The 21,432-nt window shown below is 37.4% G+C and overlaps 1 protein-coding gene across 4 annotated transcripts in view; it reads right to left on the bottom strand.

The window, feature by feature from the left end:
- The window catches only part of CLSTN2 (calsyntenin 2), a 334,315-nt gene that overhangs the window by 75,487 nt on the left and 237,396 nt on the right, over positions 1–21,432 (bottom strand). For all 4 annotated transcript variants that reach the window (XM_065844300.2, XM_071812444.1, XM_071812442.1 and 1 more), the window contains exons 3-4: positions 2,669–2,864; positions 712–920 (exon numbers count right to left, since the gene is read on the bottom strand). In XM_065844300.2, the coding sequence (XP_065700372.1) occupies positions 712–920; positions 2,669–2,864 (405 nt within the window). The remainder of the gene's footprint in view (positions 1–711; positions 921–2,668; positions 2,865–21,432) is intronic.

Genomic DNA, 21,432 nt, shown 5'->3' with positions numbered 1-21,432 from the left:
GGATCTTCAACACATTCTTAATGCAGCCCAGCCACCTCTCCCACACTCAGTGTCAAGTTCTGTGCTTTTCCCTGGTGAGAACCTGACTGGGGAAAGCAGGAAGCTGACAGACAGGGCTACCGAAGTCCAAAACTGCTGCATATGGAAAACTTAATATGGTTCATTACTTTTCCTATAATTGTATATACACTAGAAAATCAACTAAAATCTGCTCCAGGAGCACCACAAATGGGTAGATCTGTGGACACATGTCCTGAAAGTTTTAACAATCAATAAACATATCCGGAATATTGTGAATTCTACACTTAGACACTGCTTCAGAAAGTTCAGAAGAATAGGACTAGCTACAAACCAGTGAATAAACCCTAGTATGTAGGGCTACATGCTGCATTAGGAAATGCCATCAGTTGGATGGGAAACTACATTTGAGACAATTAAGAGAATGGACTGTGTGACAGAAATATATTGCTCATCTGAAACTGGCGCTTTACTTTCCACAATAAATTATGGTGGCACTTTCTGACCAAATCTTACATAAAAGAGACGGAATTTCCCAGTGAAATGGATCTTTCATTCTCAGAGATGAGAACAGGATTACTCCCTTGAGTTAAAACTCAAACCAAGTTATCAGCTAGTATCAATAAGTAATTTATCTATAGAAATTACTACTACCTGTCCCAGAACTTAGAAGTGCTCCTTCCCCACACTCACCATTTCTGTCAATGGCAAAAGGAACATCGGTTGTGACAATTTCGTAGTTGCAGATCTGGCTATACTGTGGGGAACAGTCCTCGTCTATGGCTTCTACCTGCAGTATGCTGTCATAGATCTTCCCTTCTGTCACGGTGGCTTTATACATGCTCTCCTTGAATACTGGTGAAAACTCATTGACATCCTTTACCTGGATATGGACCACTGCCCTAAAATAGGTAAAGACAGACATCAAGGAGAAAAATTAATTTATCATGACATAGTTTGTTTTCAAAACATTTGAAAACACTAACAAAGCATATAGAGAAAACTATGTACACACCATGCTAAAATATTATTGAATTTTTATGTTTATTTTGCCCTACTTAATATCTTAATGTGGCACTGGGTAAAAACCTGCTGCCGCAACTTGTAGGTAGAGGGCTTCATGATGCTCCTGATGAAAATTTGTCTGCCTCTTAAAATGGACCCCAGCAGAAAGTCAATGTTACTATTCCATTTTAAAATGGGTTAATTAAAAAAAAAAAGAGAAAGAAAAAGAGGAAGAGAATTACAGTAACCTTACATATTCACTACCTAAAAATGGTCAATTTATGAATATTCTTTGATATTAAATAAGCCTTTCACCATCTGCTAATTATAATTATTTAATGCTTTAATTAGTTACAACATTGTATGTGTAAATTTTTCAGGGTCAAAAATAACAGGCCTTTTTAGTATTTAATAAGCAAACTCTAAAGGCCTTCCTTCGAAAGAATTTGCTATCTGGTTTGATAGGCAAGGTAACAGAGGGACGGAGAAACGAAGAGACTTTCTAGAAGAATAGCAGAGCCAGTAGTAAAGGTTGGGACCCAGGCAGCGCAGCTTAGTGTGTGGTTTACTACACAAACTGCTATGAGAAAGTGTAACAAAGTCTGATCCTGATAGGGCAGATTTCATTTGTTCAGGATTAGACCAAAATTTTCCATAAGTGGAACGTTCTAGCTTGTTGCTGACATGTGAGGGAAAAACATAGTAAAATTAAATAATACGAAGCAAAACCTGTTTCTGTGACTTGATGGTTATTTGATTCATAGGCTTCCCTCTAAATATCCTGAAAAAGTTCAGCATGCATTATAGAGCTAATTAAATTTTTAATTGTAATGTGTCCTGGATAGGCAAAAGGAAGAATAATTACTATTAATCATTTATTTAAATAGCTCTCAGCAAAATGAACAATTTGTACAGCAGTTATACATCTACACAAGAATTCAATTCATCTTCAATGACAAATGGTCTGAAGCTTGGTTTCATGAATTGAAGGGGGAAAAAGGCACTGTGCCACTTAAGCTTATGCAGGAAATTGGCTTCACGCTAAAAAGTACCATCTACTAACCTCCAATACCCCCTCTTTCAGAGGATTTGAATTCCTCTGAGACTTGCTGTCCAAAAGCTGAGGTCAGAAACACACTGCAAAGGCAACACTGCTGCAGCTTATATACATGTACATAGTAAAAAACCAAAAGGTGATTTTTCTTTTCTTACCATTTAAAGTGAGATTAACAGAGAGAAAAATCTATTTAGAATTTGTAAGCATCAATTAAATGCTGACTTGTGTGTCCCAGATGATCTGCTTAGTCACTGTATTTAACATGAAAACAAGAATGGGAAAATAAACTAAAACTGAAATGCTAGGATTAATGAAAAAATGCTGAGATGCATTTCTCCACTTAAACAGGGATCCTATTAAAAGCTTCAACGCAACCACTGCAGAATGGGTCAAATTGCAAGAGGCAGGAAAGAAGAAATATTTCCCAAAAGGAAAAAGGAATAAAAAGTGGATGGACTACTGCAACAATGGTTCATCTTACTTGCCTTCTACTTTACTACAGTATAAAAAGGAGCCCTTCAATCTGATATATACTCCAGAGTAAACGTATACCAAAGGAAAAAAGAATTCATCTTCATTTTCACCCACTTGTGAGATTTCTTCCAGTTTGTTCCACCTGGTCCAGATCCACAGTCATAGGCCTGGATGATGAATGTATATTCCTTCTGCAGTTCACAGTCAATAGGACTTTTTGCTTGAAGACGACCTTCTCCAGATGTCTTGTTTAGCACAACAGCTTCAAAGGGCATTTCTTGTCCATGGATTTTAAAAGCACAGATTTCACCTGCGAGGAATAGTATAAAACAGTCATAACCAGGGAGGTCTGTGTCTTATGCACTAGAGTGACACTGATGAAGCAGCATTCATTTGTTTTACACATGCTGTTATAGATAAGGGAAGTACACAATCAGGCAGCAGTTTAGGATACATCCAAAAGGGCCACTGACCACCTGCTTGTACTGTGTGATGTGGTGAATGCAGCTCTGGTCACATACTTCCCTCCTTCTCTGTCACTATTAAATGGTTTGTTAAAGCCCTAAAGTCTATTCCCTAGATATGGCACTAACATCAGCGTTGATCTATACTATTTTCGAGCTAAATTAAGAAGACTGTATTTAGTTAAAGAAAATAGCAGAGGGAAAAATAGAGAATTTCTTAGACGTGGTCTTTTCTGACTGCTTGCTCTCCTTCCTTGAGCCACTTGAGCTGCCAGGTGGTAGCAGATGTTCAGATTCTTGCAGTTTAGTTTCCCAACGGTAAAAAAACCTAATGATGCAGAACATGGGCACATCCAAAACATATCTTGCTTTATTTACAGACATATGTCATCTTTGGAGCAGAAGCAGTTGAAGGAACACAGACAAGTGTCCGTTTTGGACATCTCGGTCACCCACCGACATTCACACTCTCATACATGAATGCCTTCTTGGCAGCAACTCACTCTGCCTCCAAACTGCCTCCTAATGTAATAGATCTATAGTTTCTCTCAGAGGAATACTATATAACAAAACAGATGATATACCAAGGACTAAAAAAATTGATTTGGACACAAAAGATAACATTAAAAAAAAAAAATTCTTATGAGAATAGGAGTCTGGAAGGGGGGAAAAAAAACCCCTAGTTTCTGGTGATTCATTTTTTTATCCTCCATACTGATGGCAAGGATATGCATGCTGAATTCATTTTTTGCCACTTCAGAATCCAACTTTAAAAATGAAATATTTATACAAAGACCGATGTGGCTTAAATATTTTTATGACACATTAAACACATGCTCTTTTCAGAACCAGTCAGTCTTGGGCCATGCATTATAGATCCAAAGCTGTCTCGCACTCACATAATCCTCTTCCATTTATTTCCAATTTACAGTTGTAGCCTTTTGGAAATCTCCTTGCCAATCATATCTGAGTCAACTGCCATATACTAAACTAACTGCAGATCTACAACCTCTAATTCAAGCCTGGCTCCTCACTCCCTTTTTCTAGAATATATTGTTTATTTTTAGAGAAAAAGAGTATACACTGACTTTCTAAAAGTGTTAAGAGTTCGTAATTCCTATTATGTGTGAGAAATTAAAAATGCAAAGGAGGTGTGTGTGGGGAGGGTGGGGATTTGGTAAACTTAGTATTAATACCAGCTCTTTAGGATATTCTCTCAACTACCACCGCATAAGTTTTCCTTGATTACAATGGGAGCTGAAGGTGAGCTCAGCTACATACACTGACATTTAGGCAGATGAATCCCACACTTAACAATTATAATCAAGCCTATGAATGTCTTTCCAAGATCTGCACACAGTTGTTTTAGTAATTACAAGGCACTGGGAAAATACATTAAGTATTTGTTTGGACATTTGCTTGCTCCAACCGCTCCCTCAAGTGGCATGGGAGAGCAGTGTGGTTTCCCAAGACTGAAAAAAGTTGTGGTCTTTTCCAGGCTCTCATTCACCCTCCATGAGCTCACATATTTGGGCTGTGGAATAGATTTTACCATGAGAATCTGACTCCAAAAAGACTAATACTGTGCATATTCCCAAAAGTAGGCTCCACAATGTTTATGAACTGTTGTACAGGAAACAAAGCATAAAATTAAGAGAGGGTTGAAGTGAAGCTGTTTGTTCAGCTTTGATTGTGGACACTGAGTTTGTATCTCAAGCTGTCACACACACCTTTGAAAAAAATTATAATTTCCTTGCAACTTCAAAATGAAATATGAAGCTAACATGATATTGTGGTTTTCAGTTGTATTTTAACTAAATATGAAAATAACAGTGTAAATATGGGCAGTCTAATGGAAAAAATACTATTTGTTGTGTAACGGTGGCCTTCATAGTTCCTTAATAAAAAAGTTTTCCTCAGATGCACAATTCATCAACAAAAATAATAACTTCAGTGGTTTGTGTTTATTATTTTATTGATCCACTGTTTGACTCTAAACATTATGGAATTTGCAGACATCCAGGCCTCCTGTTCTTAAAAAAAACCCCAGAAATAGCTCAGGGCAGAAAAAAATTCTCTCAGTCTTAGTCTAAACATTGATCACTTTCTCCTCTCCAAATGCAGAGGCCTGATGCAAAGCAATCATAGAAGCAGCACTTGTTCTAATTAGATCTCAGCAAATATTTTAGAAGTCTCTGTATCCTGCTTCTATGCTAGATACTCCAGCTTTGTATAGGACTCAATTTTGCCTTTTACATCTCCATTTGCCAAAGATAAAATAATGACAGCTACACGGATATGGGGAAATATTTGTAAACAAACTGCAAAAAACCCACATGGACTCCCAGATTCTGGCTACAGAAAGCTAATTATATGAAATTATATGAATACAACTGCGTATGTTTTTAAAAACTAGGTAAGATTTTTTCAGAAGGATTCTACTACTGTTTCCAAATAAATGATATTACACTGTTGAAAAATGAAAATATAGAGGAATCACAATGATTCTAAACAGGTACCTTCTTTAAGGACTACATTGGAAACTATAACAGTTGTAAGAGCCAAAACAAAGCAGAAAATTGAATAAGGTTCAACATTACATTGCGAGACACACATACGTATAGATACATAAAACTACCAATAATAGGCATTACAAAAACTGTAATAGGCCTTACAAAAACTGTATTTAAAATATGATATTTTTCATTATTAAATGGAGCTACAGGGCTTTATTTAAACCCAGCTAAGCTAACCCCAGACCCACCTTCCTGGTGCCAACAGGAATTGTGCCAAGCTTATATTATTTGCTGGGTTCTTAGATATATATTGTCATGAAACTCATTTGATGAACGGGAGATGGGGCTTCTCTCTTATTCAGCCTCACAATTTAAGTTGCAGAACTACCACATTCAGGACGTTGGCATCACCCACTTCCCTTCTCCATTGTAAGGGTGAAATAAATAGAAGGCAAACTGGGATATTGTTTTCCTCTCAACAGACACCACAGGAAAATATCAAGCTTTGTTTTTAATTTCATTTGAATGTATCTGAACAGATGCATAAAGGATGATTCAGGGATCATAAAAATGGTAGTGGCAGTGAGCCAATAAAATAGGGATAATTTGCTGATACCACACAAAGGTAGAAGCACACCAATGAAACCCTATAGCAGTTGCACCCAGGGTAGAGGCAAAATATCTCTTCTCCCAGGGCAGGATGTACATCCTGCGGGTTTCCAGTTGCTTCCTGTAAAATCTTCTGATTGCAGGGTTTAACTTCACTAAGAGTTCCTTCATTTTAATCCATATTTTAATTGAATTCTGGACATTTTGTTTTTTCTTCAAATCATTCAGGCTAGCATTAACCATTAGCACATATTAATTTTGAAGTGTGCATTATTTTAAGTTGTGAGCTCTGGTCGAGATCCATAGGTTACTACTGCAGGCATAATAATAATATAATTTCTTTTGTAAAAATTATAATAACTTGAAAAAAGCTATCGACAGTTTATAATTTCTGAAATATAACCAACCAAATTTTCCACTGTTTAAAAATTCCTAAAGACAATGTTTCATATTCAGCAACATTTACATGCAAGATTTAGTGATTATAAGCCTTAATCAACCAAATTTTATTGCAAATTACTGCTTTGTATATAAAAAATAAAACTTTCTTTCAGTAGAAATAAAATCCCCAATGTTACTTCTTTAACAACTACACAGAATTATTCATTTGAAGTCAATTCCAGAAGTTATTAAAAAAATTGCAGGCTTATTTTGCCTTTCACAGCTACCTCTGTGTTTTCTTCAGCTTTCATTAGACCAAGAATACAGAAGACTTCAAATGAAAATCTGGGATCTCTGACATTTAGTTACTTTCCTCAATAGTTAATAAAAGTCAATGGTTGTATGTGAATCAGAAATCACTAAGTGGTTTCATTTGGTTGTATGAAATTTAAGAAGGCTCAGTGCCGGGTCATGCACTTGAGTCTCAAGAACCCCATGCAACACTCCAGGCTTGGGAGTGGAAAGCTGCCTGGGGGAAAAATGGGTGTTGACTGACAGCGGCTGAACATGAGCCAGCAGTGTGCTCAGGTGGCCAAAAAGACCAACAACATGCTGGCTTGTATCAAAAACAGTCTGGCCAGCAAGACCATGGCAGTGACCATCTCCCTGTACCTGGCACTGGTGAGGCTTCACTTCGAATCCTGCGTTCAGTTTTGGGCCCCTCACAACAACAAAAGACATTTTAGTGCTGGAGTGAGTTCAGAGAAGGTCAATGGAGCTGGTGAGGGGTCTGGAGCACTAATCTGATGGGGAGCGGCTGAGGGATCTGGGGCTGTTTAACCTGGAGAAAAGGAGGCTGAGGGGAGACCTTATTGCTGTCTACAACTACCTGAAAGGAGGTTGTAGAAGAGTGGTAGTCAGTCTCCCCAAGCAACAAGCAGAAATGGCCTGGAGTTGTATAGGGGGCTTAGATTTTCCTGGAAAGGGTTGTCAGGCGTTGGAAAAGCCTGCCCAGGGAAGTGGTTGACTCACTTAGGAATTTGAAAGGTGTGTAGCTGTCACACTTAGGGACATGGTTTAGTGGTGGACCTGGCAGTGCTAGGTTACTGGTTAGACTCAAGATCTCAAAGGTCTGGAATCCTGCAGTGCGGGGCTGCTGACATTTGAAGTTTCTCAGTACCACTGGGGAGGTTTAATTCTTTGACAAGTTTTCTGTCATAAGCTGTACCTACCATTTAAATAATTGCAAAACATAGAAGATTATGTTTTGAGGGAGGAAAGGGTAGTTGTTTGGGAAAATAATAATAAAAGTAAAAAAGAGAGATGTAAAATATCTTAAAGGATAGAAAAAAATTAAGGCAGTAACTATCGTATATGCTTTTCCAGCTCATTGAAGTCAATGCTATTAAACTCGTATTAAAATCCAGGAAGTGATACTGACATCATAAACAGAGGGAGGTGTTCATATCTTAATAAAACACAAAAATTGTTATTTCCTCATATCTAATTTTATGGGCAACAAGCTCTGCAAAACAAGAGCATAAATCCACTGCTACCCTTCCTATTCTGTTCCTATGGATTTGAAATCGGAAAGTGAAGGAAACTGTACTTGCACTTCATGTGATTCATTGTTGCTATAAGCTCACACCAAACGAACCAGACTTCATTTTTCTGCTGAAGCAGGGACCAATTGCTCGGGATAAAAAGATAGCTCTGTGGGTAGCACATAAGCAGCAGTCATATCTGGGTTTCTTCCTGGCTCCATGATAAGCTTCCCAGGGAAATCACTTAGGTCATTAATGTACTCAGCAACAAACCACCTGAAAAACCTACTCTACAATTTTGTTTAAATAAGGTTGCATAAAAAAAAAATAATTTTTATGGACATGCTCCAATTATAGTGAGATATATATGACCGCGTTGCACTTTTGGAAAACAGACCACCACTGCTTAGATGCTTAACATGTCACACTGTGCACTAGGATCTGCACAAGAGACCCTTGCACTCCAGCTCAAATGATGGAGAATTGATACATGCTTATTTGAAGGCTGCAATAAACTTTGAGATGGATCACAAAAATATGTAACAAGGCGAAAAAGGTTTGTGCACATAAAGATGTGGTTAATTAACTAATGATTATACAGTTCTCTGTATTATATCCTCTGTTCTAAAAGCATAGAACTATAAAATATTGTCATTCATTCCTCCAAAACACATATCCATGTTTTATTGTAAATAACCTCAAACATTTCTTAATCTTTTAATCTTTCTGAAATCTGTAATATTCAAGAGAGAAAGAAAGCAACAAGGTTTGATTTTAAGAACACTACAAAACCATATACTATCATAACCAATACATAGAGGTCCATGTGTAACTACAACAGTGGAAGGCATTTGTTAACCTTATTTTTTATGTTTGCAAGCATCCTGTGGATTCCGCAGTGGATCTGAGTTACACACACACATACCCTCAACACAGAGAAACAGCTGTCCAATCTAGTTAGAATGCTATAAGGCATAGCACAGCCTCTTTAACCATTACATGATCATTACTGAGAAATATTTGCCTTGCCATTTTTTAGAATACCACATTATTATGAACTACTTGAAAAATAATCCTGCAGCTGTGCAGTTAAACCTGCAAAAAACTCAAATGAATAAAAGGAACTTTATCCCCCAAGAGCTCAGTGGAGCACAATTAGTCAGTTCTCAGTTGGGTGAGTTTCTGATCTATGTTTTCACCATCTTCACACACACTACCTGCACTATTTGACTAGTGTTTCACTTGAGGTTGCAACATTTGCAGTCAGTGACAGCAGGTTTCCTGCTACTGCAGCAGATGAAGCATCACTTTGCTTCAGCCAGCCATCTTGCAGTGAACACAGAAGCCCAGATGCTACCACTGCCCTAATTCCACATCTGTGTCTGAAAGATGGATCATGAAGCTATTTCACCTCTAGGTGAAATAGGTCTAGACTGAGAGAAACAGGAGATAACTTGCCTAGTGAGGCACTGACCCATTTTACTGTGTATATATTTTGAAAAAAGTGAACCTATTTTATAAGAGAGACCTAGAGGTCTGTGCATGTAAGATTACAACGGTTATTATAATGCTTGCAATGATTCCTACCCACTAAGTACTGCTGAGCTGTTAAAGGACAAATGCTAATAAAATACATAAAAGTAGCTAATGATGTATAACGTGACTAGAATTTCAAATTAAATAAAGACTTAGGATTAGGAATGCTGGCGCGCAGATATGTACAGCTTACGGAATTCCAACAGGCTGGTAGGCACACCTAACACAAACGTTTTCTGCAGCAGGACAGATGCACCAACTTGACCTGCTAGGTTTGTCTCTCTTTTGCTATATAGAGAGCATCATGTCACAATCAGTTTAGAAAATCAGCAGCTGTTTAGTCTATTGAGGACTCAGCAGACTGACAGAAAAACTTACTTTTTAATTAAAACACTTTCCCTGGAGCCCTATATCAAGGCAGACAATTTCTGAGATAAAGAAGCTTGGAAAATGTTGCCTTTATTAAAATTATTCCCCTGAATAATTTAAAATGTATTGTTTTGAGGTATAGTTGGATAATTCAAAGCACACAGTGGATGATCAATTCATTTTTCTGTTTCTTTTTACTCAAAGGCATCAGTCAGCTTTAACTTGAGGTTTTATATCAGGAACTTTGGCAAGAACATACTATAAGCAGTGGACTTGACCATACAAAGCAAAGGAGAGGTAAGTACTAGGAGCTAGGGCTGTTTTGCAAAAACAACCACCATAAAATAATCCTCAGTATGTAGACCAAGCCAAAAATGACTATTGGTCTCTACAGAAAAGTGATTGCCTACAGGTTGTTAACAGTAGTCCTGTGTCCTTCTTCCAGCATGCCAATATTTTATGATAGCCATTCACCCTCTTTTTTTCTCAGGTTTGAAATTCAAAAGATGAGGTTGATGATGAACAGAATGCCATTAAAAAGCATTATAAAATCACTTGAGAGCAATGGGTGGTCACTTGAGGCTATGTGGGGGTCTGTAGACAGTTGGATGCCAGCAGCTCTAAGCCAGAAACCCAGCACTCACATTAGCACAGGGCTGGACCTGAATGAACAGGTGCCGACTCCTGGATGTGTCATGGCTGAAAAGTCTGGAGTAAGAGCCCCCTGGATGTGCACAGAAGACATAAGAAAGAACAGCAAGATCCGCCTGTAATTTATATATTTTTATATATATATATATATAATGCAACGAGGACAAAGAACACCATTTTTTAATGAGAATTTGCTCCAAAGCATGTGTGCAGACATGTCAGGTTTGCAAAAATAAGCATTAGAGAGGTGCAATGTGAAATACTTTTGGATAACCATGGAATTTTCAGGGCATTGGTAGCCTGTGAAGTGAGATAAAAGGGAAATTATGCAGTTTGCATCTTTTCACTGGCTCCTAAACTCTTGTCAGAGATACATTACATATCTCAGGACTGTTGCACCTTATGCCCACAAAACCACACGTGGCAGAGAACACAGTGAGGTTAAAGGTTAGGAAAGGGGTAAAGTGCTTGCACATCCCAGGTTTTCACTCAAATATTTACTCTGCTACGGCCTCTTCTTATGGAGCAGATTAAGTCAAAACCTTAGGAACATTAATTCAATCTTGGCATGGAGCCTGGGCACAAGGGTTTAATCTGTGCATCCTGCAGACGTGTAGTAAAGTAGAGCACTGAGTTTAATTGTTACAAGAATACCATATGGTTCCTCCTCATCACAGCTTTTTTTTTTTCCCATTTGTTTTGACTTCCACTTGTCTGTCTTTAATCTGAAATATTCAGCTCCACGTATAAAGACATCCTCTGGATTGGATCCATAGACATGATGAGTTTCTTTGGGCGCAAATGCTTCTACTAAAAGCATCGATCACAAATGAAAATGAAAAATAACAGTCAAAATTACAACATCTAGCCTTTTATCAGAACGGAAATCACATAGCAAAGATAAATCCATCAAAGAAAAGGTAATTGCAGATAATTTGCATTCTAATTTGTGTGGACACTTGGAATTGCTATCATTATTTTTAAAAAAATACATTCAGCTTATCTTACTCCTCTAAGCCTTACAACCACCTCCTCCGTTTTTTTTGTTTCTTTTTTTTTTTTTTTTTTTGTTTTGGTACAGTTTATTTCCTACCATGCTTTATAAAGACAGTGTGATTTTATTCTGTGCTGTTCTTAAGCATATGGTTGCTCCCCCCACCATCACCAATAAGTCATCAAAAAGCTCCAGTTGCTTACCATAGCTCAGGCAGTAAACAACTGCATTTTATGCAGAAAAGGTTTGCAGTGATTTGTCACTCGCAGGCAGTTCATGAGAAAGCCTGTTCTTTTAGGCACAGAAATCTGAGAGAGACTCCCCACCACAGCTGTGTGTAGGATTGCCTTAGCCTACTCATGCTTAATATTGTACACATTAGAGGTGTGAAAACCTTAGCTGTGTGAACTGACTACATCTCACTATTTCTGCAGCTGTCCTTGAGGAACTGTGACTGGATATTTTGATCCCTATTTCCAGCTTTTGACTGTGCTAATAACAACACAGACAAATACTTAAGCAGGACAAAATCTCAGATTTTTCTGAGACGTTAGCTTACACCTACTCAGAATTTACTAAGATCCTTGCTTTTTAACACAGGAGTGTCAGCCAAAACAGGTCCTGATATATTCAGGGATTCAGATGGGACTCCAGCCACCAAACCAATTTCGGAAGCACAGACCCTTGACATAGTATTTATAATGGTAGGCAGTGCTGTGCACCAGTAAATCTTAGGCTGATTGCAAACATTACTCTTTCACATAATGGTATGATTAGCAGGAGTATAAAGTAACTTTTCTGATTTAGAAAATCGGATTTTTTTAATAGTTTCATCAATATGAAAATAACTGTACTGGATATAAAATCCACATCTGCATTGAACCTAAAGATACAGAACAACCATTAAAAACTCTTTAGTAAAAATAGGAGCTCCTGTACCTTTTAATATTTTACAATGGGATATTTCACGCATATTATTTATTCAGTTATGCAAGGAGGTTTGCTTTTTAAACAGTAAATTCAGAACCACAATGAGCTCAACACACTGGGTTTTGTGCTTCTTTATCATCTAACATACTGAAAATCCCTACTTATTGGCTGTATTTCTTCAATGTTATCCTGGTTGCTGCCCTCATCTTTTTGCTTGAGCAGGAGCTATACAGAGGACATAAATCATATAGTTCAGCAGCTTTGAAGATGATGTTAGCTTTTTTCCCAATGTGGAATTAAAAACTATTTGAAACTTTTCATGAAACTGAACTGCATCAAAATAGCTGTTTTCAGAGAAAGGTCAGGTTTTCAATTCAGTTCTCGCAAAAACCCCATCAGCACTGCAGAAATGACAGAACTATCAAAACACCCACAAAATACTTCTAGTTCAGTAAAACTGTATTTTTGATAAATCATATTTTTACCAGCTCCATTATAAATATTTAATGACTTTGCTCTTTCTCTTTGATTTCTGCTCCCCTCTCTGCTGCCCATTTCTGGCATTGTCAGTCTGAGAGCTGTTCATGACATCACACCCAGCTGCATTTTGTGCCTTTTTTTAATTTTTTTTTTAACCTATTAAATACTTTAAGAGACTGGGAGTGATAACCCTTCTGAAAACCTGTAGCACCTGTCCTAGGTTATAACAGATTTGGGATTTCATCCTTGGATTTAATTACTACTTTCTAGGAATTTGGAATTTATAGAAATTTGCAATCAGTACATTTCTTCCCTTCAAAACACACATGATCTTGTAAACATTTCCGTATCTGAGGGTGTAACAGGGGTCATTCCATCATCTGCCTCAGATCAGGATCTAAACAAGTCACTTGCTGTTCATGGAAAACTGAGGCCCGTGCTCACTGGAATGATTGAAACTGGATTGAACTCAATGGAAAGATTCTAATTGATTTCAACAGGGAGCAAACCACACTGTGTATACATATTTTTGTTTCTTCTTCACATTAAAATATTCCTGGATTTATTATATATTCCTTTAAATTACTTCAAATCTTGGTTTCTTTATTTATATCTTGGATCTCTAGGAGTTAAGACTTCTGTGGGAGGTTTTTTTTGGGTCTTTACAGACCCAACCGCTTAAATGTTTTATAATGTGTACTACCAAGATGTTTCTGTATCGAGCCTTTGAGCAAATGAGATACCACATTAAAAAAGAAAAAAAAAACCAACCAAAAACGAAAGACTACCTGAAAATAGAGTTGAAATCAAAAATACAACCTGGGTCTTAATGACTGGGTACAAAATTTACATTGATTGCAACGGCAAAAGGCAGTCCCTTGCTGAGTCCTGGTAAAATCCGTAATTGCTAAAGGCTAAATTATACTTGGTTAACTGAAGCACAATAAAATTAAACCTTGTAGTACAGAAATGAACACAGATCTCTCAGTTACCAGATGCTGTTATGCTGTTAAGCATAATATCGCAGATCTTGGTGAGAGAACAGTTTATTTTTCTACTTATTCTGTATTCCATTCCCACTTTCATTCTACAAAGTGAAGACCAAAGCTTATTTTTTATGCTTTAGGAGCTATGACTGAACTTTCATTGCAATTTAATGTTTAATTTGAAATTAATGGGATGAAGGATGCAACTATTAAAACCCAACATGTGCAATATAAGGCAATAAAAATGTAACACCATGAAAATTGCACTATAATAAATCATTTCAGCAATTTAGAAAGTACAAATAAATATCTATATAGTTTCTATTTAACTGCTACTCAACAATGTAAAGAACAAATTATATTTGCAGTTTCTGAAGTAAATTATAATATTAATTTGAAAATATCTGGTAGGAAACACAAACAAAGTATTTTATCAAGATGTAAAGTTAATTTAAGCCCATTCTGTGGTTAACACAGGACACTATTCAGTTGCATTTGCATTTACGCCATCACAAGTGGGCAATCAGAGCCCCCTGGCTGTGGCCGTCCTGCTTGGAGAATGCTTGGCTCCAGCCCTGGGAAGCAAACCCTGTGTCAGCACAGCTTTTAGAACAGATATTTACAGACTTGAGTTTCTGGGTGACAAGTGGTTTTCTGGAAGGAGGAATTGATTACCTGTTTGCCAGGGCATTTGCTGAAAACAGCTCCTCTGTTAGCGCTGTCATGAAAATGTCTATATGTTTTGGAACATTCTGATTTCATTTAAAAACTGGTATTTCCTTGCCATGAATATAGTGTAAAGTTACCTTCCATAAGTGACCAATAATGATGGTGTTATCTGTACTGGTTTGTTTTCTCTACTTGAAAGTCATACCTGCTTGCTCTCAAGACACAAATATCTGTTTACAGTTTCTTCTCCTATTAGCCCTGCAGCACATAACTAAAACTGAGTGAACTGGATCATGCTGCTTCTTACACATAATTAACAGACTTGTTTACTAAAAGCCTCATTTCCTGATATATTGAGTAAATGCTGATCTCTAGACTTCACTGGAAACTGCAGGTGGTTACAAAGCCTGAAGACCAGCCCCTCTGTCTTAATCGTATTTCAGAAAAACAACATGATTGTACCAGTATTTTAAAGGGCACAGTTTGAAGACAGAGCGATCGAACAGTTGTCAGTGAGAGCCTAAGGAATCTTTAGATACAACATTTTGTTTCTGTAAGTCTGGGCTCAGTTTATAGATGTAACAGTTAGAAAAAGCATATGATCTGTTTGCAAATGGAATATGTAGGAAAATAATCAAACACAAAGAGATAAAACCAACGCACTTTAAGAACTCAGTTACTCTTTCCTTAGCACAGAGTCCTGTTTGCAACTTCTACATTTTTTGCTAAATATGCACTTAAACCAGTTTCTCACAGGTTAAACTGCTCTTCCTGTGGGAAAACTGTCCCTGTTCTCATCCACCCAGTGACCTCTGTCCCTCAGGAGCCTTTACAGGGTCCTTTTCTACCCCATGAACAGACAGGGGATGAGGCTAAAAAACCCATTACAACAGCATCTGATACCCCACAGCAAAGGAAAACAATACACAGAAATTAAATAATACAGGAAAGCAGCTGTGCTTCTGCCAAGGCTTTGGTCTGTAGAACAGAGTTGCACACAATGGTGGTGGGGGCCACCTCCATGAAGACTGGCAAACACCTGGGAACTGCTTGGATTTGGGACTGAAAATTGCCCTCTCACATACCCTCTTGCTCTGGGCACAGCACTGGAAGGAACGCAGAGAAACGTGGTGCTCTCAAGGAGGTAAATCTCGCCTGAGTGGAGTTTTTCAAATAGTCCAAAATGCATTAACATCAGTTTTGTTGTTAAATGAAAAACAGGCAGCCTCAACTGGCAAAAAACCCCAGCGACAACCCTTGTCATCCTCTCAGTGTTGTTACATAATTAGCATATTATGACTGTCAAAATTACTTATCCAGATACTATGATAGCTCACTTATCAGATTATAACTACTTAAACAGCCATAATTGTACAGAGATACGCAGTCACATAACCCTTGAAGAATTTTGAATATTATTTGCCTGATAAATGAGATGATAATGAAAGTAATTAAAACACTTATTTTTGATACGTTGTGATTTTCAAATTATCAAGTATGTCAACTTTTACATCTATAAAACCATGATCTGTAAATCGAGTAAAAATGCTTCCCAGCTGTGGCACTGGTACAAGTTTGGGTAATGATATCTGAAAGCAATCCGTTTGGCACATTTCGGTGGTGCAGCAGCTCCCTCTCCTTCAGAATTCTGGGAATTCTCGGAAGAGCACGTCTGTGTACATGTGCATACTACAGAGAGCAGGTGGAAAAATACTAGCTACTAAAACCCAAACATATAAAAAAAAACCTAGCTCAAAAGCAGATGAACCCTTGGTATCTGCTCATCAACATCAGGTAAGTCAATGCCACTGAGAAATAATTAAAACTTTTATTAAATTTGTGCCAGGCTTAGTTGGTCTTTTGAAATGGTTTCTTAGGGTTCACTTTCCAGTGTGGAACGAATGTGTAAACACACAAGCATTCACACACCAGCTGCTTATGGGATTTCCATGGTTGCCCTCTGCTCTAGCCGATCATTTCAGGGATTCCCTCCCTGCCTTTTTTTTCTTTTCCTTTTACAGGGGAATGTGTGTGGCGGGGCAGCGGATGGTGAGGTTGTGAGAAGAATAACATCTTTTATTAAAACCATAACATGTTGTTGTTTCTGATTCTCAGCTTTACATTCCAGGTACAGGACAATCTGGTAACAGAATGGATAATGGCTTTTTCTGGTTTTAATGATGAACTATATCTCTCACTCATATCAGTTTATTCACAGCACTGCTCCACTGACCTCAGAAAGCTATTCTCTATTTTTACAGCTGTAAGGGAGTGAAATACGCACAATAATCCCATCAAACAATAAGGCAAATGAAGCATTTGAGTGGAAATTTCAGAGTATTAATGCCTTTTTTTTTTTTTAATGTGAGCAACATACAAACATTTATTGTTTTAATAGTGCATATATACTCTGTGTAAAAAAACCGTGCAAGAATCTTGCTGTGTAAATTCACTGGAGAACTCAAAAGGATAATTTAAGAGTTTTCACTAGTACTTTGGTGTTTAAGTCAGAAATACATTAATACAACACCACTCAAAAAGTGATTCTGTGGGCCATAACACAGGAATATACAGGTATTTTCACACAGCATCCACAGTGTCTTCCCCTAAATTTTATTCTCTTATGCTGAAAACAGAAGTAAAATATGGTCATGGAAAAGATTCTATTAAAACACAACCACAGCACTACTGTCAAAGATCTTTCTGAAGCACCTATAAAAGACTGTGGTTCTAAGGCATGAGAGATCACTTTGTTTTGGTTTATAAAGCATGAACAACAATGCAAATATAATCAGGAATTCTTTAGGCAATACTGGATTTAAAACAGTGAAAGAACCAATTTAAAATTGCAAGAACAAAGTTCAGCTTCCATAAAACTGATGACATAAAATAGATCACGCAGGTCAAGTGAGGAAAAACATTATTCATTATTACATTAATTCCTTTTTTCTCCAAAGAGGGAATTCCATGAATTCCGTAGCAGTGAGGCAGCCTATGTTTTGTTACAATGTTGAAACCCTTCAATCACAAGCACCTTCACACATTTGCTTTCTGCTACTGAGTGGCACTCTCGGTAGAATAAGAAACAAGGCTTAAAGTAGACACACTGGTGCTGGCAATAATTATTCTGAGATAGACTGTGTATTTTCAACTCTTTTTATTATGGGTTTAAAAAAAAAATATATATATATATATATCTCCAACAATTCAGAGTGGTTTTCCAGATTCTATATTAAAAATTCTACTAACACAGGAGAACAAAGACTTATTTTAAGTGAATTATACGAGTTCCCCACTCTACCTCTTTTAAAAGGATTTGATCTACATTGAATCACATCAGAAAGAATAGTGCCGCATGAGTCAGAACAAGAAACAAAATAATGATGAAAGCAAGCCTTCCAAAGAAATACTTGAGGAGTCTTTGAATGAACAATGAACAGGTAATCAATGAGAGTCCTGCTTCCAACCAGGGTTAGTGAAACTATAACTCCCAGGCTGAGATCTGAAACCAAGATGACAGTGAACTGTTGAAAATCCCTGCCCTGAGAACAGAAAAGTCAGTTGTCAGCAGGTGCCTGATGGAGAAAAGAGCAGGAAGCAGCAGTGAATGCATGGTGTCTTCTTGCTATAGGTTACAGACAGACCTCGTAAACCCCATGACTGGAAAGATTATTTTTCTAATCTAAGTTCTTGTAATCTAAGAAACATTAATCTGTGGAATTCCACACCAAGACAGGTTCAACAGAGCCAGGCACAGTCAAGTTCAACTCAGGCAAGAGGCTGTAAGGAACCGATAGTGAAGAAAGGACAGTGACTAATCCAGATCTGTCAAACTCTCATGGAAATAAAGAAACCTGTAGTTTATGTACCCAGACCTGCCACAGGGTAAATAGCACAATGTAATGACGTTAGATACTCTTGGAAAGCATCTTCAGTGGAGAAACTAGGGAACAAGAAACACATGCAGCTTATCCCCAAGACAACGCCATTTTTAAGCAAAAATACAAACAGCTAGATTTTCAAGAGTTGGAGCTAGCAAAATGTTTTTACCAATCTATCACAAATATACCAAGGCAGTAATTGTACAGTTTATTCTATGCCTGTCACGTTTTCCTGAATTTGGACACATATTTTTGGAACTAAATTTCCTATATAAATATATATTTAAACTTTCATAACTTGCATAACATCAACCCTCAGGGTATGTGGAGAAGATCTAAGATAGTGTTCATTCTAAATACAATGTGGCCATTTGTGACCACTGCCATCAACGGATAACCTGAGGTACAGATTGCAAGATCTGGTCCTGAATGAGATGCAGGTACACTGTAGGGCCTGTTCAGGCTAAGGAATCCACACTACCTAGAACTCCATGAATCTGCACTCTCTTCCCGCTTTGGTGTCACCAAGAACCTCTTGCCATGAGATGCTCAGAACATTCCACAAAAAAATATTAAAGGCAAAAGTATTGTGCAAGTATGACTGACACCAGCATCTAGTCTGCAAGATCTTTAAGGACAGCAGCTCAGTTCACAAATTAGAGACTCAAATTTTAAACATTTTACTTCAGAAAAAGAAATATTTTCTTTTTGACATGCTAACTTAAACATATTTAAAGTAGAAATTGTTGAGGCACAATAAACACTGGAGCTACATCTCCAGTTTTACAACGTCATTATTCATGTGATGACTTTAAGACACTTTTCAAGAAGTACCTAGGTTGATCATAAAAAACTCCTACGTATTATAGCCATTTCTTAAACAATAATTCTGTTTAAACTTGCAGTGACACCAGGATGATAAAAGATGCAATGGATTATGTTGCTCATGGTTTAAGTCTGACAGAAGTTCCTATTATTTAATGTTCCTCTTTATAAAAAGGGTTCCTAGAGCCTCTTTTGTTTTGTTCATAACTTTACTATCTGATCTCAGTTTCCCCCTGTCATGACTTTTAATGTGCTCCCTTCTTCAAAAACATCATCACAATTGGTTTGAAGTCACAGATACACACAAGCTCTATTAACAGCAGCTCCGTGCCCCTAATCCCCCCTTTTTTCAGTGTTCTGTTTACTTTCAATAGAGGTTTTAAAACGGGACGGTGGACTACGCTATGCAAATCTGACCAAGTTTTCGCCTTCTGATGAAATCAATATTTGGACATGTTCAACAAACTTGGCAGATACACACAGTCTCAGGTGTGGGTAGCATGTATTAGCTAAGCAGGACTTTCTATCAAATTTCTTATCCCAATTTAAAGGATTCTTCAGGGTCATACTAGACCTGAGAACCAGAACACAGGTTCTTAGTGTGTCACTGCATGTTATTTTCTAATTCTGAGATGTTTATAATTCTCCTAATAACTACCCATGAAGGAGAGTATTGTGAAAACATATTAGCTAATGCCTTCTGGCAGACAAGTTCACTCTCACATTTATTGCAGGACACAGTCCTTCATGTCATTTTTTTGTGCAACGGTTGTGGTCAGAGCATTCGCTAAGATCCAAAAGTAAGAAGCCAGAACTAATCCCTCGATCTTTACACAGTGCTACCTTTTTTAGTGCTCTCATAAAAGGATATGTTGTTATACGGGAAGTGTGGGAGAACATAAAAGGTCTTTCTTACAGTCTTGCAGTGGAGAAGAAGGATACTAATCACACAGCCCTATTATTCTCTCCTCTGGGTGAGAGGACAGACCTGGCAACCTCACTCCCTGTTCGCAAGTGAAGTTTTAATAAGGAACTTCTTTTCTTTCTTAAAAACAAACCAAAATAAAACAAAATCTCTAAAAATGAGAAAGAAAAAAACCCAAAAGGATCAGAGAAATGGTTTAAAACTACAGAGAGGAGAAAATTAACCATTCCCACTAGTCATATTCAGTCTCAGATTCTTGGTGTGATAGATTAAGGCATCACACACCTCCATTCTGTTGTTTTTTGGTGGTTCTTTTGATATGGTGTTTGATTTGTCAGCTCATTCCTCTCTGCTCCTGCTACCCAGTTTTCTGTATCTGCCACTCCTTTGTCTGATGTCAGGCAAAGGATCAAAAGACTGACAACGAGGAAAAGAACTGGAGTGGCTGATCACACGCAGTGCATTGCATCCAATTATTTCATGGAGCTTGTTTAAATTATTCAAGTCCCTCTTCTTTTGTTTATAACCTTGTGAAGTTTTTCTTCTTCAAGTTTTTTTGGTAGCTGATTTAAAACCAGTAAATACAAATAATGGGGTGATGTAGTTTAATTGAAGGATTTAGTTGACTCTTCAAAGAGCATGACTTCTGACAGTATTTCATATTCAAACTACAGACTTCTGCCTGAATTGAATAGAAACAATGTCTCTCACACCAAGAGTCCTGAATCAGATTGCAGAGGAATTTACTTGCCTACTCCAAAATGATTTTGTTCTCTGTCAGAATTAACTTAGCAGCTGGACCTCACCATTAGTTTTCAATCTGCTCTAGCTGACAAAAGTGAAAGGTGCTAATAAAGAAGAAAAATGGGTGAAAAAACACATAGGGTATAAAGCAGTCACAGCTGAAAGACTCAGATTACTCATTTTCTCCTTCAACAAGTATATCCTGCTCAGAATAAGAACTCAAACTCTGCAAATGAAAAAGATATGTGTTTTTAATCTCAAAAAAACCACCAAACCACACAACAAAAAACCTCACCCCAAAACAACAAACAACAAAACCAGAAACCTACCAAAGAGGAAAAAAAAACCCTACAGAAACATACACAAAAAACAAA

The sequence above is a fragment of the Patagioenas fasciata genome, chromosome 9 (genome assembly GCF_037038585.1).
Source record: "Patagioenas fasciata isolate bPatFas1 chromosome 9, bPatFas1.hap1, whole genome shotgun sequence".
NCBI lineage: Eukaryota > Metazoa > Chordata > Aves > Columbiformes > Columbidae > Patagioenas > Patagioenas fasciata.
Note: the sequence above shows the minus strand (reverse complement) of the source record. Positions and strands in the feature narration are given on the sequence as shown.